The sequence below is a fragment of the Pleurodeles waltl genome, chromosome 7, assembly GCF_031143425.1.
Source record: "Pleurodeles waltl isolate 20211129_DDA chromosome 7, aPleWal1.hap1.20221129, whole genome shotgun sequence".
Classification (NCBI taxonomy): Eukaryota; Metazoa; Chordata; class Amphibia; order Caudata; family Salamandridae; genus Pleurodeles; species Pleurodeles waltl.
Genome location: NC_090446.1, coordinates 17,383,641 through 17,405,891, shown reverse-complemented (window position 1 = coordinate 17,405,891; position 22,251 = coordinate 17,383,641). Strand labels below are relative to the sequence as shown.

At 42.7% G+C, this 22,251-nt stretch overlaps 1 protein-coding gene across 3 annotated transcripts in view; it reads right to left on the bottom strand.

The window, feature by feature from the left end:
* Nucleotides 1-3,978: 3,978 nt before the first annotated feature.
* The window catches only part of LOC138303564 (transient receptor potential cation channel subfamily V member 6-like), a 92,904-nt gene continuing 74,631 nt past the window's right edge, over nucleotides 3,979-22,251 (bottom strand). For 2 of the 3 annotated variants that reach the window (XM_069242824.1, XM_069242823.1), the window contains exons 11-14: nucleotides 19,377-19,443; nucleotides 13,039-13,307; nucleotides 5,934-6,040; nucleotides 4,122-4,578 (exon numbers count right to left, since the gene is read on the bottom strand). In XM_069242824.1, the coding sequence (XP_069098925.1) occupies nucleotides 4,272-4,578; nucleotides 5,934-6,040; nucleotides 13,039-13,307; nucleotides 19,377-19,443 (750 nt within the window). In that variant the 3' untranslated portion in view covers nucleotides 4,122-4,271. Of the gene's footprint in view, nucleotides 4,579-5,933; nucleotides 6,041-13,038; nucleotides 13,308-19,376; nucleotides 19,444-22,251 lie in introns of all 3 variants that reach the window. The other variant, XM_069242822.1, reaches the window with a different exon arrangement.

Genomic DNA, 22,251 nt, shown 5'->3' with positions numbered 1-22,251 from the left:
AGGTTCAACCTGTAGATGTAGTTTAGTTTTTGACTCTCTAAATCCTCCAGGGTGCAAATCAGTATCAGGTAACTTTACTCCAATGTACTCTAAAGTCTGTTCTTTGAGGAACCTGGATATCATTCCCACAGAGCGTGCACCCCTGCTAGGAAGCCAAAACAACTGTCCCAGTCCGCTAGGGGTGGAAAAAAGTACTAAGTCTCACAAAGCTTCCATTGTTGGGAAACCTCCTCCACCTGCTCCATTCTGAGGCCCTCGGGTCCTTAGGATAGGCTTGGAGGTACCACGTGCCAGTGTCAGTCAGTCACTTCCCTCAATTAGAGATCCATGCCTGCCGTGTCAGTGGCTCCTTTTACAGCAGTGGAGTTTACCAAATGGGCACTATGGGGCATATTCACATGTCCCTTGCTCCGCCTTAGCACGGCCTAGTGTTATTTTTTTCATGCTAAGGCAGCGCTACGGTGGCCTTGCCCCCACACCAGATTTACAAAGTGGTACAATTCATTCATTGTGACACTTTGCAACCCCTTGTGCCACATTATGCCAGTGCCAGGCATATTTTATGCAAGAAGGGGTGTTCGGACAGAGGGATGCCCGAAAAAATGGTGCAGTGAAATTTTATAGATTTCACTGCACTATTTTTTCTGTCATTTTTAACACCTCAAGGCAGGCGTTATTATGATGCACCCATTAAAATCAATGAGCCTCCCTGTACTTTGCTGCACTAGCGTAAACATTTTTGACGATAGTGCAGCAAAGTGCCATAACAGTGTCTAAAATTCTGATGCTGTTGTGGTAACGACCGCCATGATGCGCCATATAGTAAATACGGCCCAACCATGGTATCATTAGGTGGGGCAGAGGGCAACGCTAGAGAAGTGGTTCATCGAGACAATGTGCCTCTTTCTCATAAAATTGCCCCTATGTTTTAAATATCCACTGAACAAACTTTTTAGTTTTCAAGAAACAAACTCAGAAAACAGTTTGCTCCTTAAAAACAAAAAAACAAATTCCTCTAACATGCAAAGATCTATTTGTTCCCCTCCCGTAGGGGCCATTATTCCTTTTCCCTGCCCATGTTCACCATGCATTGCACGGCGCAAACGGGCCAATAAACGGGACTTCTGTCACACTCTAAAGGGGGAGAACAGGCATCACTTTGACTCAGCAGTTTTGTGGGGGGTGGACCATTGGGTCAAGGGATGGACCACTGGGTCAAGGAATGGACCATTGGGTCAAGGGATGGGCCATTGGGTCAAGGGATGGGCCATTGGGTCAAGGGATGGGCCATTGGGTCAAGGGATGGGCCATTGGGTCAAGAGACACTTTTGGCAGAGGCAGTTGCCCATCTATTTTCTCAACTCTCCATCGAGTGGGAAAAACTCAGGTATGGGGAATGCCATTTTATGGTTTCAGTGGAGAAGTGTGGCACAATGATTAGAGCTGCAGACCCTGATGCAGAGTTATGGCCCAGGACCAGGGTTCAATTCCCACCTCCGTGGGTCTTGGGCTCAATTCCCTTGGACCAGATAATTCTTGCCTCAGTGCCTAATCTAATTGATGGGTCCCACTCTGAAACTCTGGGCAATAACTTGCTTAATCTCCACAACGGCCCTGACAGCACTTGGATGCTTGGCTTCACCCTGGGGGTCCCCAGGAGTGGGTGCCTCACAGGGAAAAGCCAGGAGGGGTTCCACAGCGGTATGCGTACAGCGCCTTGAGACCTTAAAGGGTGAGTAGTGCGCTATACATGTGCGAAATTTACAGTTTTACAGCCCGCACTGCCATGCCCTAAATGTGCCCCTTTAATTGCAAGTCCTCATATTTTCTTATGAAAAGTTACACAAGAGGTTCTCAGTTCTAACCAGACCTACTCATAGAAAAACATTTCACAACTTTTTGCTGTAGATATATACTTTTCCCTAATATTTAGTATGACCCACTACTATGTTTGAAGCACTCAGTCCTGTGGGTTTTCAACACATTGTAATATGGACATGGCTAATGCATGAGCATAGGATTTCCTAAATGGCAACATTTTGTCTTTGCAGTTTAACACTTCAGTGCTTTTCACTTGTTGCCTAGTCAGTGTACAATGTGCTCTCTGGAGTTATAATCTTTGGCCACGTAGATAGTGTAAATACACACTGAGGCTCATACGTGGCATTTAGGGGCAGATTTACTCATTGTCTGCACACTGCTGTGCAGCTAACAAAGTAGTTCTGCTGAGTCAATGGCAAACATAAAAACAGCACTGCATCCACAAAGACATGTCACTGTCCTTCTCACCGCCTGCACTGAGTTGTGTGAAAGGGAGAGGGCAGAACAGTGCCACATCTACTCAGTTATAGCTCAGTTTTCCTCTTTCTCTGCCATGCACCAATGGAGACATCCTTTCACCATAGTGCAAGTCTATGTGTGTTCCCTCAAGCATGGAATGTGTACTGCAAGGCCCTTCCCATACCAGACTATGGGGGTCATTCCGACCCCCGCGGGTGGCGGTAGCCGCCGGCCTGGCGGGAACCGCCAGATGACCGTACTGCGGTCAAAAGACCGCGGCGGTCATTATGACTTTCCCGCTGGGCGGGCGGGTGACCGCCAAAAGGCCGCCCGCCCGTCCAGCGGGAAAGCCACAGCAACGATGAAGCCGGCTCCGAATGGAGCCGGCGGAGTTGCTTTTGTGCGACGGGTGCAGTTGCACCCGTCACGATTTTCAGTGTCTGCTATGCAGACACTGAAAATCAATGTGGGGCCCTGTTAGGGAGCCCCTGCAGTGCCCATGCCATTGGCATGGGCACTGCAGGGGCCCCCAGGGGCCCCACGACACCCGTTCCCTCCAGCCTGGTTCTGGCAGTCAAAACGGCCAGAACCAGGCTGGCGGGAAGGGAGTCGGAATCCCCATGGCGCCGCTGCCTGCAGCGCCGCCATGGAGGATTCTTGAGGCCAGGGGAAAACTGGCGGGAAACCGCCGGTTTCTCTTTTCTGACCGCGGCTTTACCGCCGCGGTCAGAATTGGCCTGGATGCACCGCCAGCCTGTTGGCGGTGCATCCTCCGACCCCGGCCCAGGCGGTCCATGACCGCCAGGGTCGGAATGAGGCCCTATGCTTTAATACCTTTTTCACTTTGTTTGTGCTTTTTTATACAGTGCAGCATATGGTCAGTATTAAAAATGCTTTTGCAAAAAGAAAACTTTAAGCTCAAATCCCTGTCTACCAAAGTTAGTGGTAGAGATTTGCATCAACGCCCTTGGGGGTTACTTGGGAATGCTCATGTACTACCCATGGAATGCCACTTTGAGGCAAAGTACCTACTTTGTATTACTTTAAGTAACCTTCCAATGCAAATGAGTATTTGTTTTGGAAAGTAATAGTTTACGCTGTTTGCGTCACTGTTGTGATGCAGGCACAGTACAAAGTGTTGATAAATTTCCCCTTCACCGTGGGCATAACTGGTGCATTTTTGGTACCACTTTACCATGGCCTATTTGGAAAGCTAAAAAATGGGATGTAGCAAATTTAAAAGAACATTTTTAAAGACAGAGGAAACAATCTGTGCCACTGAATGGCAGTGCCATAAACAGAAAAGAGAACCCATAAAAGATGCAGTGACCAGGGAGAAAGAGACATTTGCTACCCACACTCACCTGCAGTATTTCTGTATATAAGTATGTAAGACTGGGCAAATGTGTTCAATTAAAAATGTGTTCAATTAAAAAACATGTGATCCAGAGCTCTGCAACCCAGAATGGAGTGAAACCTGTGAATTACCACCTTATCTACCACCTGTCCGATGGGTCTCGGAATGGATTGGTAAAAAGTCACTAGAAAAGAAAACGCACCCTGAGTGGCTGTCCTGGTGATGGCCTAAATAGCAGTATGTAAATTAAATATTTAATTTACAGCTGTTTATGCATTATTACATGACCTCAGAAACTGGTTAGATGGGAAGACATAAGTAAAAGAGGGAATAACACGAAATGCTAGTAAAAAGAGTTATTTTATTGTACAGATTAACCTATAAATGTCTCCAAAACCAGGTCCCTTCTTCATCTGAGAGGCAGTGATTCCTAATATACTATACTTCATAGGTAGGCTTTGGCTGAGTGAAGAAACAGTTTCTAAGAGCAGGCACCCAGCAATGTCCAGTTCAGAAGTTCTCAAGACATGCTCTCAAACCTTGAGCTTTGTGGGTCTTTGTGATGAAGACTTGTCTGTACATCTTGTGGCAAATGGAATGTCTGTGGTAAAGTGACTTTTGCTGCAGCTTTGTCTCAGACATGGTGAATCTCATGTTCATCCAACCCCACTGCCTTGTTGGCCTTCCCCTGAAGTTCCTCTAGGGTGGCAGACTTCAGACGTTCCCAGCCTTTGCTTTGTTTTCGCTGGGTAATGTTCTCAGGCACATGCAGCGTGGAACTGGGACGAGGATCTGTTGGTCGTTGTTGTGTTGGACTGTCTTTCTCTCTATGTTTTTCTGACTTTTCAGTAGTTTTTTCTGAGTTTTCTCCTTCCTGCATCTGAAAAGCATCCACATAACGCTGCATTTTCTGTTTAGTGTGGTCTTTTCGATCAATGATTCTGTGAATGAAAAAAATGTAAACATATAAAAATGTGTGCATACTCAATAGATGTGTTATTTACATGACTGTGGCAGAAGGAAAAATGTCTAACCTTGAAGTAAAAATACAATAAAATATAAAATAATGATTTCAACATTGAAAGTTTTATTGGTGGAGTGGCAACAACAGAGCCAGTCATTTGTACTACCTAAAGGAGGGGTTTAAGGAGAAGTAAGGAGAGGTTTAGGGAAGCAAATAAAAAAAAAACACAAACAAGTAATCCCATAGCTAGTTACACTACAACCTATACTTCTAAAGTTATTACAGGCCAAAAGGCCACAAAATCTTAAATGTAGTCCAGTTCAGCCTTGGAGTAAGTATTGCACTACACATGGCCACTCATAGGTAGTGCAACACATTGCCATGGAGTAAAAAGGAGGTAGGATTTAAAATAAAAGCCCAGAGAAAACCATGTTAATGAAATAATTTTTACTTTAATATTAAATACATATAATTCTATTAGTAGTAAAAAGTTGTTATATTATATTAAATAGTAAAGTAACTGATCATTTTAAAATTAAATAATGTATTTTAAAAAATAATTCAATTCAACTTTTAGACTTCTATTAAAAAATAAAAATCCATATCAATTAATGAAGCAAATAACAGTTAAACAGCAAGGTAACATTAACTACCTTTTAAGAGGCTAGCGGAAATGAATTAAAAATTTTGTTTAAAAATGCGATGTAATTTGATAAGTTAATGTACTGTAGCACTGTATTTTATAATGTTTACATTAATTTTAAAATATTTTACAATATCATTTTACATTAAAATACTTTTTAAATATAAATTAATACACTTTATTAATTTTCCCTAAGCTTCACCATAGATAGGTCTCCACCGTAGTGTGAAACGTTAGTAGTAGTAGCTATCCACTTGTAAATGTACTATTAGATGTGTAAGGGGGTGGTGAAATCTACACTTCGGTGTAAATATACAGTTTTGTATAACAGAACTTTAGATTTACACCTAAGTACACCACTTAATGTACACATGAGTAAAACAACTTGTGCACATTTAGCTTTGTCATTCACCCCTTAAGTATACAAAGAGAGTTGTATAGTGTAGACAAATATGCAGTAAACAGACTTTATAATCAACATAAAAGATCTGATATGATGATCCCTTTTACAACAAAGAGGTGGGTACAGGTAGAAATCAAAATTATTTGTACCTGTCATTTTTTGTTCAGGCAGTAAAGAAATAAAGAAAATTGCCTGAGAGTTCCTAACTGTAATTTTCATTTGCTGAGAGTGTCATTATTTGTCACAACTCTTTGCTGTTTTCTTTGTTCACAATATATATCCTTACCTTAGGTACCATCTGTCCCCTAGACCATACGCTTTCCCGCATATACCTGAGCGAGTCCAGAGACAGTGGGGGATTTTACGCTCAAGCATAACTGAAGCAGCAACCACCTGGAAAACAATTTAAGGGAAACACTTTAAAATGTATCAAGACATCTGTAATTTCTTTTAGCCAACTTTTTTATTTATGGTTATTGACCTTAACAAAGATCCGATTGTTGGATATGACTGAAACCAGCTTAAACACAATTCACCAATTAGTAAGTTTATCATCTGTGTAAACAGAGAACTAATACTTACAACCCATATATTGGTCTAATCTGTATGCTAATTTCTACATACCAAATGTATTTGCTTCTATTCTTAGACAAAGCCTCATGGGTGTATCACAGCTAGGTGTGAGCAGAACTCACAGCATTTCACTCTGCGGAATTCTATGGAGTTACATAAAAACTTTGTGAAATGCCGGCGAGTTCTACGAAGTGGTTGGAATATGCATGTCGCGCTGCTTGTGATGCAATTTAGCACCAGTAGTGTGAGCAGTGCTGAAAAATCAATGTGAATGACACCATGTGTTGTGCAACAGTGTGCAGCCATTCAAGTTCATTTTGCTGCCACTCGAGAAGAATAGAAAATATATTGAAGCGTCAGCAAATCTACTCGAGAAGAAGCCTCTGACCATGACCGTCTGTGATCTCCCACGCTAGAAAATGGCACCAATGGATGCCAAATCTTGCTCGTGCTTCCAATTCTAAAGCCTTGTGTAAAAAAATGCATGTCGATTGGCGGGATTTGGCCAGAACGCTATGTTAAGTAACGCAAAGTTGCCAAATTCAGCTAATTGTGTAAGGGAATGAAACAGTCTTCCCAATCTGTGTCACAGGCTGATACGCTTAAATTATCCATTTGAGAAAATATATATTCTACTAATATATAGTTTGAAAACATTGTAATGTCAAAAACTGAATTTATAACTACAAACTAGGAACTAATAGCTATATGAAACTGTTGTAATGTTCCTCCCCCTAGGTATTAAAATCTAGCATACTATAGTATAAAACTAGTTAATACATAAATATAATGTAATGTTGGCACTAGCCATCATGTTTTCATACATAACCTTGATTGTCTCTGATTCACTAATCCACCCACAGGAATACATTCTAGAGGTGGTCAGTGTTTTGGACAGATTTGGAAGCTTATTGATTGCTAGACTAGATTTTGACATACATAACTGCCTGGTTTCAGCTGGAAATGACATAGTGACTATACGTCTGTATTCAGAGAGAAGATCCAAGCTGACTCTTGAATTGAGTCAATTGTCACAAAAGAGAAAGGCTTTGGCCAACAACTGGCTCCAAGCACAGGACAATATTGCTGGAACATTCATTATTGTGGTTTTCTTTAAAAAAAAAAAAAAGAAAATGGATTATTAATTTGAAACTTAGGAGCCTTATTGTATTTTTTTTCTTTTCCCTTATAATCTGCATGTCTGTTTGTGGTTCCTTGGGAAAGGCTACAAACGGACCCTCTGGTTTCCCACAGATTTGGAATCCAGCATCTCAGGGTTTCAACACCAGAATCCCTATGTCAGAGACTAAGGGGGTCATTCCAACGTTGGCGGGCGGCGGATGCCGCCCGCCAAAGTAACCCCGTCGAAAGACCGCTCCGCGGTCAAAAGACCGCGGGGGTCATTTCGACTTTCCCGCTGGGCCGGCGGGCGACCGCCAAAAGATCGCCCGCCGGCCCAGTGGGAAAGTCCCTGCAACAATGAAGCCGGCTCTGAATGGAGCCGGTGGAGTTGTAGGGGTGCGACTGGTGCAGTTGCACCCGTTGTGATTTTTACTGTCTGCAAAGCAGACAGCGAAAATCCTGCTGGGGCCCTGTTAGGGGGCCCCTGCACTGCCCATGCCAGGGGCCCCACGACACCCGTTCCTGCCATCCTGTTCCTGGCGGGTTTTACCGCCAGGAACAGGCTGGCGGGAAGAGGGTCGGAATCCCCATGGCGTCGTTGAGGATTCTCCGGGCCAGGATCCCCTTTTCTGACCGCGGCGGAATGGCCCTGGAAGCACCGCCAGTCTGTTGGCGGTGCTTCCGTGTCCCTGGGTTGGAATGAGTGCCTATATCAGGTCAACTTCAATAGTGGATGAAGGCATGGAACATAGATGGGGGGGGTCCCATGAACCCATGAACTCTCAATCACTAGTAACAACTGTGAAAGATGTCAGCAAGGTCAGCTGGGGAGCAGTTTTAATGTCTCAGTCAGTGCAGGGTCAATGCGCAACTTAGAAAGAGAGTCGCCACCTAAGCTAGAAAGAAATGTCAGCAGTTTTGAATGGCCTTCAAACGATTGCCAGAGTGTGGACAGAGATGCAATGAGAAAAACAGTCAACACCATCATCATCTAGCATCTGAAGAGGAAGGTCTTGGCCTCTCAATCCAATTCATTCAGAAAATTCTAAATTGGTCATAAGAACATTTGATATCTCTAAAAGCAATCCAAATTCAGGGGGAAAAGAAAGTGGTTCCAGACACTTTGAGCCATGTGTTTTCTAATTCCCAGAACCACAGTCTTTCAGGTCAAGTTTTTTGGGAGATTTGAGTGAAGTTTGAGCCTCCAGCAGTACATCTCTTTCGAAACCAACAGTAACAATCTTAGTTCCCGTATTAATATTTTTTCCAGGTTTAAGGTCCGTTGGCAATGGAGGTAGATGTTCTGTCAAGCCGGTGGCCCAAAACATTTCTCGTTTTGCCTCACAAAAAAACAAATTTTAAACCTCTGAGTGAAGTTGTTCAGAATTTCATTCCAAAGGAAAATTCTATTTTCATAGATCTCCGGGGATTGTTCTTCCTGGTCTGTGTGCGGATCCTGTTTCTGGTCATGAGATAGCCTTCTAGGTGTAGTCAGAGCCCTAAGCATTCATCTGAACAGAAAAGCTCTTTTAAGAGAATGTGATTTTTATATTGTCAGTCTTGGGGAGTTTTGGTCCAGCAAGAAGGTGGTAGAAATCCTCCCTTTCCACCTTTGCTTGGTGCATCAAAGAGGTGCAGGCTCATTTTACTAAATGTATGGCAGCTTCATGGGCAGAATGGAGTTGTTCTTTCATAACAACCAGCTCCAACTTGGGCAAACCCCTCCACACTTGTGAAACATTATATGTTGAATCTGGCTCAGGGATCTGACCTGGATTTCAGCACCAGAGTAGTGAATGTTAAGAATGCACCATAAACTGATATGACAAAAACATGATGTTAATAAGGTTTGTTTTGATAGCATGAATCCTATTTCAATACATTTATGTTGGTGTTACTGAGGCATGCCTGCAGAGGTAAGGAATGGGAAAGGAATGGGTGTGAGGAGGTAATGTCCAGATCAGCAATCTTCATTACTCCAATTCCACATTTCTCATCCCATTACTTTGTTCTCTTCCTTCTATCCTGGTTTTGTCCAGAGGATAGGCTGGGAGATAAAAAGAAGAGGAAATGACACAGTTCCTCTTATATAGTGAGGAGAGTATATTCTTTTCACGTATGTAACAGGAGGGAGGAGGCTTGTGGAGAAGTGCTGCTGTTACGGCCGGGCCTCAATACCGCAGTAATGTACTGGGACAAAGATTATGGAATCTGAGTAATAAAGATTACTAATAAATAATGTAGAGATTAGAAAAAGTAGTAAACTCTTACATTTTGTGGTGTGTGTTAGTGTGTGTGTGGGGCCACGCGTGCATGCCTGTGTGGTTTCATGAATGTGTATTTGTGTAGATGTGTTTATCTAGTGGTGTCACAGGGGTGGCAGGTGTAGATGATGCCCCATATGTAATTGTCCTGCCCCACCTCCAGCGAGAGCAGCCCCCAGCAAAAAACAGACACTCCCCTTACAGCCTGGAATCTGAAATGTTGTACCTACTTACATTTGCCTATTCTTGAATTCAGTAAAAACCTTTGCTTTTTCCAAGGGTGTGTGTTTCTGTAGTTTTTTTTAAAGCAACATATTCCTCATACATATAGTGTACTGTGAAAAGTTTCCTCTATGTATCTGTGTGAGTTCAGGTCGTGGGGGATGTTTCTAATGCAGCAAAGGCAGTGTGAATTCATCACAGTGCCGGCCAATTGCTCATTAGGGGATTCAGGATCTATGCTGATCCAATCCCTGGCTTCTCAGCTGTTGCAATATTGGCAGGGTGAAAAAATAAATAAAATGCAATGGTTAAAGAAGGGTGGGAGAGTTGTGTGTCGGGTGGTAAAGTGACGGCGAGGAACTACATACTGGAGAGAGTGAAAAGAGGGTGCTGATGAGGAAAGAGGTGAGGTGTGGGATAGCCAATGAAAAGCTTCAGTAAGCTGTGAGGAGAAAAAGGTGTGTCTAACAGAGAGACTGCAGAAGAGTGGTGTGATGAAGAGAACTTGAGTGATTGAGACTCCAAAGACCACTACCACTTCCACATACCATCGTAATGTTAAATTCACAGTCTGCTGGGTGGGTGGGTGTGTCTGTGTGTGTGTCTGTGTGTACGCAGCTACAGTATGACATAATGCGACTGCATTCGACTGAGCTAGGCCTGAAAGTGTAATGTTTCTTTGTTATGGTAAAGGGCGGAGACTATCCAGTGCCCCTCTCTGTAGCTCCACCGCTGTCTAACTGATGAGAGGAAGGTCTGTGGGTGGCACACACGGTGGGTTCACTAGCACTGGGACAAATAAATGCTGCTTCTACACCAAGACCATCAATGAGGTAAACATGGGCAAATTCCACTTAAGTGGTGAACTTGACATTTCCCACATTCCCTGGCTTAAACGTCTGCCAGACTGTTGGCTTCTGAGTTGAAGAGGATGTGTTGAATCCAGGGGAGTTCCTCTCCAGTACTCTGCCTAAGCTGGAGAAAATGTTATCAGTTTTTCTCCGGATTTACCACTTACTCCACAAAACTGAGTGGATATTTTCTGTCTTTAATTTCAACCTAATAAGTAGTTCAGTTTGACGCCAAAAGTGTCTATTTTCTTAGAGCTATGAACAGGGTGAGCAAAGTGTCAGCTTCACAGAGAATATTTACCTGCACCAGACCACAAACCCCACTCAAAGTGAGCAAGACCTTTCTTTTGAGTATAAGTATCACTTGGACCAAGCTCCTTGGTACAGCTCCCAGGTTAGCATCCCTGAAGGACAAGTGAGTGATCTCACTGGTACTCATTTCATTCACTTCTAAAGGAGAAGGAGATAAGGTGTCTCTAACAGTGTGGAAAGCTCTGGCGATTCTTAGCAGATCTCTGCTACAGTAGGATTAAACTACTTAATTACTACTAAAAGTAAGGAGAATGAACTTTAGTGGTGGGTAAGCCATTATACATGTATACATTGCAAAGAATAAACTGAATGTTCGTTGGCACTTTCACAAACTATTAACCAACTCATATGTACGTATTGAGTGGTCTGTGAGGCAAGAACCCACCCACTGGTGTGGGGTATCAAATGGTAAGGTTAATGCGTAGAGGTAGGTGAGACAAAGTCCATTTATGTACCATTGACTACAGACTTAACTCCATCTTCAGAAGTCTGTTGATTAACATAGTGGTTGCTTAACTGGTTGGCTCTCACGTTATCTACATCCATACCGTGAATACCTAATTCACCTCTGCCCGCATATATAAGGGGTATTTTCAGCAGGTGCATTAACCAACAAAGCTATCTCACCATATCCATCTTTCTGGTCGAGCGGTGTTTGCCATATACATAGTAAGCACAAAAAGGAATTTTGCCTTGGCACTTTTTAATTGCATGTTTACCCATTGAAAAAGGTTCAAAACTTTGAGATCTCTGTCTGGATTCATCCTGGCAACTGCACATTCTTCACAGCTGCCACAGGTGCATTAACCCAGTCAATTATTTTTTCCAAACTCCAGTGGACTTTTATCATAAACTTCACTTGAGTGAGAGGAGGTGATGATGACTGTGGCAGGAGAGGTGGCTGTCCTTGGGTCTAGTGTGCCCACCACCCACAGCCAGAATTGTGGATGTTAGCATGTTTAAAGTTACTTGCTCCTGTACAAGAGCTTATACATGTGGCACATTACCACCATCCCCAGACACTTTTTTCTGCAACAAAAATGGAATCTTTGGTTCTTATGCCCTTCTAAGTGTATTCCCAATAAGAAATTGACAGTGTTGCTGCAAATTGAACTTGAAACACGGGCTCTTTCATGGTTTGTGTCCCACCCACAAACCCCTAGGCCATGTATCCCTGCCTGTGTCATAGATCACCTCTCGGGCAGCTTCACCTTTTCTTCTGACATTAATAAATCTTGAGGGGCATATTTACAAAGAACTGGTGTAGGGCAGCCCTGCAAGTCTATTTGCTATGCTACCCTAGGCCAATTCAAAAGGGGAGAAATGCACTGTATCTACGAGATATGATGCATTCTTGTCCTTTCAGCCAGCCCCGGTGCACAATTTGGTGCCTAATGCAAACCCAGGCACCCGTGCACCATCGGGCAAGGGTGTCTGCGTTGTTGGCAGGGTTGTGTTTGTTCCTGGGAGGCTTTTTCTCTGTTCTATGTGTGCTGAAGAATGGAGAACACATTGAACGAGAAAAAACAAGGAGAAATAAAGACGTCTCCTTGTTACGTCTCCCATGGGGAGGCGTAGAGTTTTGACACATTCGCAGGCTCACACATTCTTGTAGATCTGGGAATTATGAAACCCATGGAGGTTGCATGGAAACACCCACAGCAACGCCCATGGAATGCCTCCCGGACACAGTGTAAGGCAATGCAGCGAATTGCACTGCGTTGATTTACACCATATCCACGAGGCCATGAAAAGCCACACACAGTGGTTTGGGTGGCCTCGTAGATATGGGTCTGCACTTTGAACCGCGGGTGTGTCAGAAAAGGTGACTCACCGGCGGCGCAAGAGGGCTCATAAATATGCCCCCTGCTTTCCAAAAACCTTTTCACATGACTTCTCAGTTGATCACTTTACTGCCTTGCCGGTTACCTTCCTCACGATAGACCCCTTGCATCTTTCCCAGGAAGCATCTGGCCTGCCTCCTTATTTGTTGCCATCCCCTCCTCACCAGTGGCTGGCAGACCCCTGAATCCCACAGCGCCCCCACCTGTGTTCTCCAGAGCTCGTCCATCTCCTGCGCCACGCGCCAGTGAGTGTCGCCCATCATGGCGATGATCAGATTGAGCATCAGCAGGTTGGCGATGATGGTGAAGGCGAAGTAGATGACGTAGAATATGTTGGGAATGTCCACATCGTAATTGGTCGGAGAGTTGATGACGTTCAGGAAGAGCTCGAAGGTGCTGAAGAGCGCCATTGGGTAGCTTTGGAATTCTCCCAGCATGCTTGAGTCTTCCGTCTGGAAAATGATGTAGAAGGCTGGGGGGACAGCAGCAAGACCAAAAGACAGAGAACAAGCATTAAGTTGAGAAAATGAAAGGAATTTAGTGATTTTAAGAACAAAAAGTAGAGCGAGTGTGAGGTTTAATGTGGGGGTAAGGATGGTATAAAAATTCACAGTGAGAGAAAAAGATTGTAAAACCTTTCACACACACAAATCACTGGCCTTCAGTGTAGAATTACCTGCTATAAAGGATGCATATATTGTCACTATGTACGTACGTATGTAAGGATGGATGTAGGTGGATGAGAGTAGTGTGAACTCAGAGGAATTGTATATCTCTAACACTATCTTTCTAGCTTTTATTTTCTCTATCTGCCCTATAGAGTATATCGCTCTCTCTGTCTCTATCCATCTCTGTCTTATCTGTGGGTCTCTATCGACCTCCTTCTGTCTGTCTCTGTCTTTTCCCATATGTACCTGTCTCTAACCCCTACTATTTGTCTGTCTCTACCTATAGGCCTCTATCTACCTCGCTCTATCTGTCTGTTCCTATCCCTCTATTTCGATCTGTGCCTCTGTCTTCATCTGTTTTCATATGTCTTCATCTGCCTCTGTCGGCCTCTACTTGTTTCTCCCTGTCTGTCTCTGCCTCTATATGACTCTATTCGACGCTTTCTGCCCTGTCTCTGACTTTAGCTGTCTCTGTCCGTCTCTGTTTATTTGTCTCGGTTTCTATCTGACTCTTTCTTCATTTGTCTCAATCGTATTTATCTATTTGTATCTCTGCTTGCCTGTTCCTCTATCTGTCTCTATCTCTTTGTCTATCTGTCTCTCTCTTCTCTGTCTACCTCTATCTACTATTATCTTGCTCTATTCCTCGCTGTCTCCCTCTCTACTTATCTAAATCTATCGCTGTCTGTCGCCTTTGCTCAGTCGCTGTCTCTCTGTTGCTATACTTCTGTCTCTGTCTTTCCCAATTTGCCTCTATTTGTTTTTCTCTGACTAACTCTATCCATCTCTATTTTTCTCTATGACTGCAACTATCTATCTCTGTCTGTCTCTATCTCTAGCTGTCGTTAGCTCTCTCTACCTGGCTATTTCTATCGAGGCATCTCTCTCTTTTTCTGTCTCTGATTAATTGTGTCTCAATCTATCAAGTTACCTCCATCCCACGCTCTGTCGGGCTCTATCTATATGCTCTGCCTCTATCTAGCTGTTATCACCTGTCTCTATGTCCACATGTCTAGCCGGCTCTGTCTCTTTCTGTCCTTCAGCCTCTCTGTCTGTCTCACTGTCCCTCTCTGCCTTTACCTCTAAATGTCCCTATCTCTGTGTATCTCGATATGTCTCTATATAACTGTTTCTGTCTTTCTCTGTCTAGCCCTAAGTGACTCTCCCTGTTTCTGTCTACAAATCTCTATCTTTCTCCGTCTGCCTGTCTGTACTCTACTTGTCTCCATCACTCTCTCTCCACCTGTCTCTCTCGTTGTTGTTCTATCTCAGCCGTCAGTGTGTTTGTTCTTGTATCTGCTGTTTCATTTGTCTGTTCCCTTTGCCTCCTCTGTCTCTCTGCCTAGCTGTTTAATCTATCTCACAAATTCACCTTATATTTTCACTTACTGACAACATCATTCTATGCTTACAAAACAATTAAATAGTTTGCAAAATCATTTCTGCACCATTTACATGTTGAAACACTACTTTTTATTAAGATATTCACATGCTTTAGCAACTATTAGCAACAAACTAAAACAACATTTACATTGTATGCACTTTTAAGCAATAAAAACACCTTTATAAATATCTATAGATACTGCTTAGAATTTTCAATATTTTAAAACATCTCTAACATGAAAAACAAATATAAACTTTGATAAGAACCTACGACAACAATCAGATTTCTACTTATTATACTGGTTTTAGAAACAATACTTAGAAGCATACTAAAAATATTGCCAGAACTATTGGCGTTGCCCTTGAATGTTTTTTTTTAATGTGGTGACTCCCACAACCACACTCTCCAAATTCCTGCCAAAAAACTTGGTGTAATAATTTACTCTGAATTTCCAAGACAAATGTGGCTATCAAATGTTACTTTCTTTGACCGCTGCGGGGAACATGCGCATGAACGTGCAAACTCAAAGCAGTTTTGGCAGTCCCCTTATCCAGGGCAAGTCCGAAGATGCTCATTTGGAGCCAAGCTGCACAATAGAAATAAGTGCAATTTGGAAATAAGTTGATTTACCATTTTGTAAAGTATCCCCTTCTCTTTTCGGTGCAATATGCTGAATCCCGGTTCCACAGTAGTGGTTGGACTATACATCATGTCGTACCCATCAGATGAGTTCTCTAAGTGTATTTCTAATCTCCATCAGTTGGCCTTGTAGTCTTGTAACTTAGCCCATTACATGCAGATAGTATTAATGTGTGTCTCCTTCCTGAGCCATAAGTTGATCATCTCCAATTTATCAGTTGCAGAGACAACCTGTGAATCAGCAATCACTGTGGATATGCAACTTGAATTATTTTCAACTTTTCCAATATTTCTACATTTGGTGATCAGTTCCTTGGTATACCCCAAACAATTGTTTTTAGTTTAATGTAAGTCCAGTTCTGTTACCCCTGTTGTTTTGCTGCATGGTAGATAAAATCATGACCCTTACTTAGGTCACATCTTCTCATTTCTGATATTGATTTACTTAGGGCCTGATTTAGAGATTTGTGGAAGTTACTATGACCATCAGGGTGCGAGAAGACATCACAGTGGTTTCGTTCAGTGAGCAAAACATGAAAACATTTGGAGGTCTACCACCTTCCATTTTGACAGTCATCCAGGAAACTTTAAAAATAAAAATATTTTACAGACTGAAACTCCAAAAGTGGGATTGCCTGGGGAGTTTGGGTAATTATTGTTATTTTCTGTTCATTCATGAGTAAAGTGAATGGTGTAATGCCATTTCTCTGACAGCCCATACTATTTTGAGCTGTTGGAGGAGGCTTTCCATCTACTGAACCAAGGAGAGCTCAGTTGAAGGAAAGCTAATGGTCCAGACATCTCCAAATGAGTCAAGTAGACTGAGAGTTTACAGACTGGGTACTCCATTGCAAACATGGTGGTGTACTGCCAGACTCTAAATCAGACCCTTAGCTTAGCTTCTGAAGAGTGCAACTCCTACTACTTGACCACATTATTTACAAGGGCTCTTCCGACTATTAGTATGTTGAGTTCCTTCCACCATGGGCCTGGAGATAACTTATTCTATCTTTTGCATATTTATTGCAACAGTTTGTGACCTTTGAATATGTCATCCTTACCCTCACGCCTTGATAAGACTTGCAGTGTGATTAGATTAGAAAGAATGCACATGTTTTCACCACTCAGTATTCCCTAAGGCAAGAGGCCTTTGACACAGCCCAGCCTAATTGTTTTATTTGTTTAAGAAAAGAGGCTATTCTTTTGTCCTGATGAAGGCCTCTGCAATCAACCACCTACAGGCTTGCGAAGAGCTAATCCCTGGCTACTTCTTCAAAAGGAAACTCTTAATGACATATAGCAGCATGCGTACATTACAAGTCTCCCTTTATGCACTAAATATCTTCAGTAAATTAATTTAATGCCATTCATATCTGTATTCTTGTTTATTCATAGCTACATTTTTGTTTTAATATATTAAAAGGAACCCAGATGGTGGGGTATGCCACAGATGTACTAGGCAATGCCTGTTCTCTCACTTGTGGCAGTGTTAGGTCATGAGGCCACTGCCAGCATCTTGCAAACAGAATCTGCTTAAGGGACATCAGGCCTCTAGTCTTACCAGATGTCACAATCAGAAAAAATCTAGTCAATTCCACTGACAGCTGCACAGCATCTGTACTGAAAATGGTGGCATCAGCCACATAAATGGTCACCTTAACAGCCTAGACCTCTGCCATCCCTGGAGGGATGATGTAGCTTCAAAGAGATTTTGGGAAAAGGCTGCAGATAAAGAGTAGAAAGGAAAGGGGGAAAAGGCGGCAGAAGTGATAAATCCGCCATTTAATTTAGGTTTTGATCAATGAAGCAGGGTCCTTCTGGGGTCAACTGTATGTGTTTACTGTGGAGTCCCATGCACATCACGACTGACCATAGACGTCTGTACTTCACTCTTTCAAAATGCCTGTTCTCAATCCAACAGGATAACAGGCAAAGTTTGCTAGGATAATTTGCCAACTCAATCAAAGCATCGGCAATGATATCTCATATGATTAAAACCTGTGCTGCCAAGATGAGACCAAAGACTTAATCACATTAGCTATTGACAAGAGCCTGGCACACACATTAGCATCAATATACAGAACTGAAATAAGGTGCTCAGATGTTACCAAAGGTGATTTATGTTTTCAAAGAATAAAATGACATCTGCTTTGATTGAAGTGGTTATGTTGACCCCCTACATAAAGTCTTGTATAACTGTTAGAAGACATGGATAGAACTGCCAATGTTTGGACCAGGGAGGAGGTCATCGGTGCAGTTGCTCCGTGTAGGACTTTGGGTTCCTTGCTCAAAATGGGTCTCTTGCTCACTGAACTCTAGGACAAAAGTTACACCTTACTGCTGAGGTCCTCTGAAATCAGTCTGGAGCTGCTTTCACTCTCATTTAGAGAGAACAAAGCCTGGCACTTTAGAGAGAATTGGTCCTACTGGAGCAGGACACAGGCTGACTTGCAAATGGTTTGTCCCTGTCTGCATTGTCAGAGTGAACAAAAAATGTTAGATTGGAATGTGGCTAAATGAATCACTAGTGGCTGAGATTCATTCAAGCATTTCACTCATCATTCCTCTTTTGTATTTGTCTTCTGTATTTCCTGACATGGGGTTCCTGGGTTGTGGTGAGAGATCAAAAGAACACAGCTCCAGGGTCACCAATGAATGGTCAGGGACAACAAAAGGGTATTTCCGAGTGAACCATAACTGAAGAAAGTTAAATGATTCTTGGAAAAACTCGAGTGCACAAGTACTGCACCTAGTAACACACAAAAAGCATGAGTAACACACAAAAAGCATGAGTATACACCAACCATTGTTTTCAGTTTAATGTAAGTCCAGTTCTGTTACCCCTGTTGTTTTGCTGCATGGTAGATAAAATCATGACCCTTTCTTAGGTTACATCTTCTCATTTCTGATATTGATTTACTTAGGGCCTGATTTAGAGAGTTGTGGAAGTTACTATGACCATCAGGGTACGAGAAGACATCACAGTGGTTTCGTTCAGTGAGCAAAACATGAAAACATTTGGTGGTCTGCCACCTTCCATTTTGACAGTCATCCAGGAAACTGTCCAGTGCTTGACCTGCAAAGTATCAGATAGGTCTAGCATGTGGTGGATGAAACTCAGTTGATTGATGCATTCACTGACCAGCGTGTGGCGCTCCAGGAGGGCAGTGGAGCGACTTGTGTAGCCAGTGCCACATAGTCCCAAGGAGTTTTGGGGACATAGATCTCAAGAAGAGCAGGTACTCTAATCGTTTTAACCACTTATTATCAAGAAGTCAACCACGTATGAGGTTTTAGCTAACGACCATGTTCTTGAGCTCTTTTCTGAACACGAGGATGGATGGTGATTGCAGTACTTCATCTGTGATTATTTTCCACACCCTCAGGGATAGCAGAAGAAAACTTGATGTTTAGTGTCCTTTGTATATTTCCTGGCCTCTATTCAGTTTAGTAATGAGTATTATTACACACAAAGAACCAACACATCTGCACTCACACACCTACATGCGCACACACACATGAACACACACTGACATACAAACACAGATTTAAGCATATTCACAACACACACAAACAAACACAGACATATGCAAACGCACAACACAGAAACACATGCACACACAGGATCACACAACTAATGGTGTCAGTAGGGTGGTTTCCTTCACTGTTGGCCTTTTTGCAGATGGTCAGTGATCAATCTTAGACCATCTAGTTTTTTTTTGTTTTTTTTAAATTGCACAAAAACTTACACCTCACATCATATCTATTCATAGTTTCCTTCAAAGAGCATGCTGGCAGCTTATATTGTTTTACAATTGGCGAAGAATAATTTTGAACAATGTGTCATTACCTGTAGCAAAGCCCAAAATCACTACTGCCATAAGCCAACAGAAACGCAAGAGGTCGCCGAATATCATCTGTGAAGAAGATGCAGACATCATCAGTGTGGCATAATCATTCTGGATCATTACGTGATCCTCATGTCAAAATGATCCAAAGATTAAGCCTGGGCTAGAGTAAAGTTATGTTGGCATAATTCGTGTAAGTGCAGGATCTTTGCACTGCTCTTGATGCACAAGATTTCTGAAATTCCAACATTACGCACAGCACAAAATGATGCCTCTGTGAGCAGTAAATGATAACACAGGAGCATGGGAAGAAAGCAAATGTGAGTGGCTGCTGGTCACAGTAATTTTATTTTGCATTTTTGTGCAATGTTTTAGCACTACAAATAGCACTAAATGACACATTTGTGTTTTGCATAATTACACAAATTTCACACACCCCTACTAAGGGCCTGATTACGACTTCGGCGGAGAGGATTACTCCGTCCCACATGTGATGGATATCCGTCCTTCGTATTACGAGTTCCATAGAAGGATGAACAAATGATTGAATGGCTGGGTTGCATGCCGTGATTAGCTGGTGGTTAGATGGGTGGGTTTGGTGACATATGTGGATGGATTGGTGCAAGTGTGGGTGGTCAGGTGAATGCTTGGATGAGCTGACGGATCAACATTTGAATGGATAGAACAAGCTTGAGTGGGTACATGCATGGGGTGGGTGGGTGGATGGATGCATGAATATGGATAGATATGTATTACGTGAGCACATGTGTGGATATATGTGAGTAGGAGGGCGGCTGGATAAATGGGTACAGGTGCCGGAGCAGAAGAACGCAGGTATATGCTTGCGTGGAAGACACAAGTCAGTTCCAATTACAATTACCTGATTAGAGAACAATATGCATTTTTGAATAACAATTACAATCTCTGACAGATTATGTGATCAACATAAATGTAGCATGTGACTCCCAAAAGCCGCTTGGATGTCATCCAAGGACTGTTGCTCATGGAGTGACTGCTCGATCTCAAAGACACGCCGTTGCTACTTCCTAACTACTGTCATCAAACTGTAAATACATATAATAAAAATCTATAAGTTACATTCTCATTAACAAGCTTCCACCCTGCAAACCTTATGAATGATGATTGCTCTTGGCTTATTTTCTTCAACTGCTCAGTAACAGGAAATGAACATTCATCTGCAAAAGCCCTTCTTGGAAAAAATATCCCAGGTATCTACAGAAGGCCGCACCCACTTTATTGTGTCCATGGCTCTATGAGCTAGCAAATCTGGCCCAATGCTCCCACAAAAGATGTGTCCCACAAATCATGATGGAAGAACACTGAGAATCTATAGATTAGAATGGAACAAACATTCAGAATAAAAAACACAGGTTCAAGAAAAAGCTAAACACTGTTTTTAGGGATACTTACAACTAGGAAAGCTGATTAAAGACCACCCCTATATATCTTCAAAGACCCCAGCTCACTGACCATATGACTGAGAACAGATGACAACACTCTAGTAATATACACTGCCCAAAATCACCACAATTCAATACCTCATACCCCGGCCAACACTGGAGACCAGGGTTGGGAAAACAAGAGTAAGTAGCAAATACTGGACCACAGACGTACACATGGAAGCACATAGATTGCAATCCTCTGGATTTGTGTGAATCTGCTGGAAATCAGGAGTATACAGCAGTTCATCAAGAGCAGAATGGAAGAGCAAACATGGACACTGTAAAAGAGAGCGCCCACTTTAGGTATGAGACACAAAGGGCATCTAAACAGCATGGTGTTCACACCTTCTTTGGGTCAGATTAACAGGCAATCATCTTGGAAGTTGGGAAGCTGGGAATTGTAAATGTCAGACTTTAAGGGAATTCACAAAACCCTTCGCTTCAAGTATTTCTTAAGACCAGTCTGGTCTCTTCTCTCATTAAAAAACAGAGGCATTCAAGAATATGGCTCCTCTTTTGTCATACTCTGGTTTGGGTATCCACAGCACTTGCCTCTGAACAAAGTGATATGAAGGAACAGACCTTTGTGGGCCTAAATACTAACTGAGCTGTTTAGTGTGGGATGACATCCTTCAGCCAGGAGATGGGGTTAAACGAGAAGTGTAGCATGATGTACCAAAATAAAAAGAGCCTAGTTGTCCACAAAAAGAAAGACCTTATACCCAGTTACCAACAAATCATTTACCTGCACAAGAGCATGTGACACTGAGGATCAGATACAGCAAAAGAACAGACCATTCAAATATATATGCTCACACGGCACTAAACACTGCCTCCTTGCTGATACCACGGTGGAGGCCCCCAGATAAAACATAACTCATAAAGAAATGTCATGGTCAATGAGGCGATGTTTTACAAAGACCCAAAAAGTTAAACCATCCTACAGCAGTATTTTATAACCACTAAAACAACCAAGTGAATAATATAAAAATGCAAGACACTGTAGCCTTAGTCCATACTAGGATACGGCAGGAGCATGAACATGGTGCCATCGAACCATCCTACACAGATTCAAAGGCGGATCTGAGGCTATCATGACTCAGTAGTGTTCTCTGGCTGAGGGGAGCTGTGAGAGCTGTAAAGTTGGGCAGATCTTTGCAGGCAGGTCCAAGGATCACAATGAAGGATAGTGAGGGTGATACGAATTTAGGGCCATATGTAGCAAAGGTTTTTACCCATTCTGTGTCTATGGGAAAAAGTGTTCGTACATATGGCCCTTAGTGAGGGGGATGCTTTAGTTAATAATCATGAAAGCAGATGCCAACCACAGAGAAAAGGGAGTTGCTTGGCAATGGAGGTGCTTACCCTACCAGTTTTGAGTGTGCTACACACAACCTTTCCACATAGTATTTGC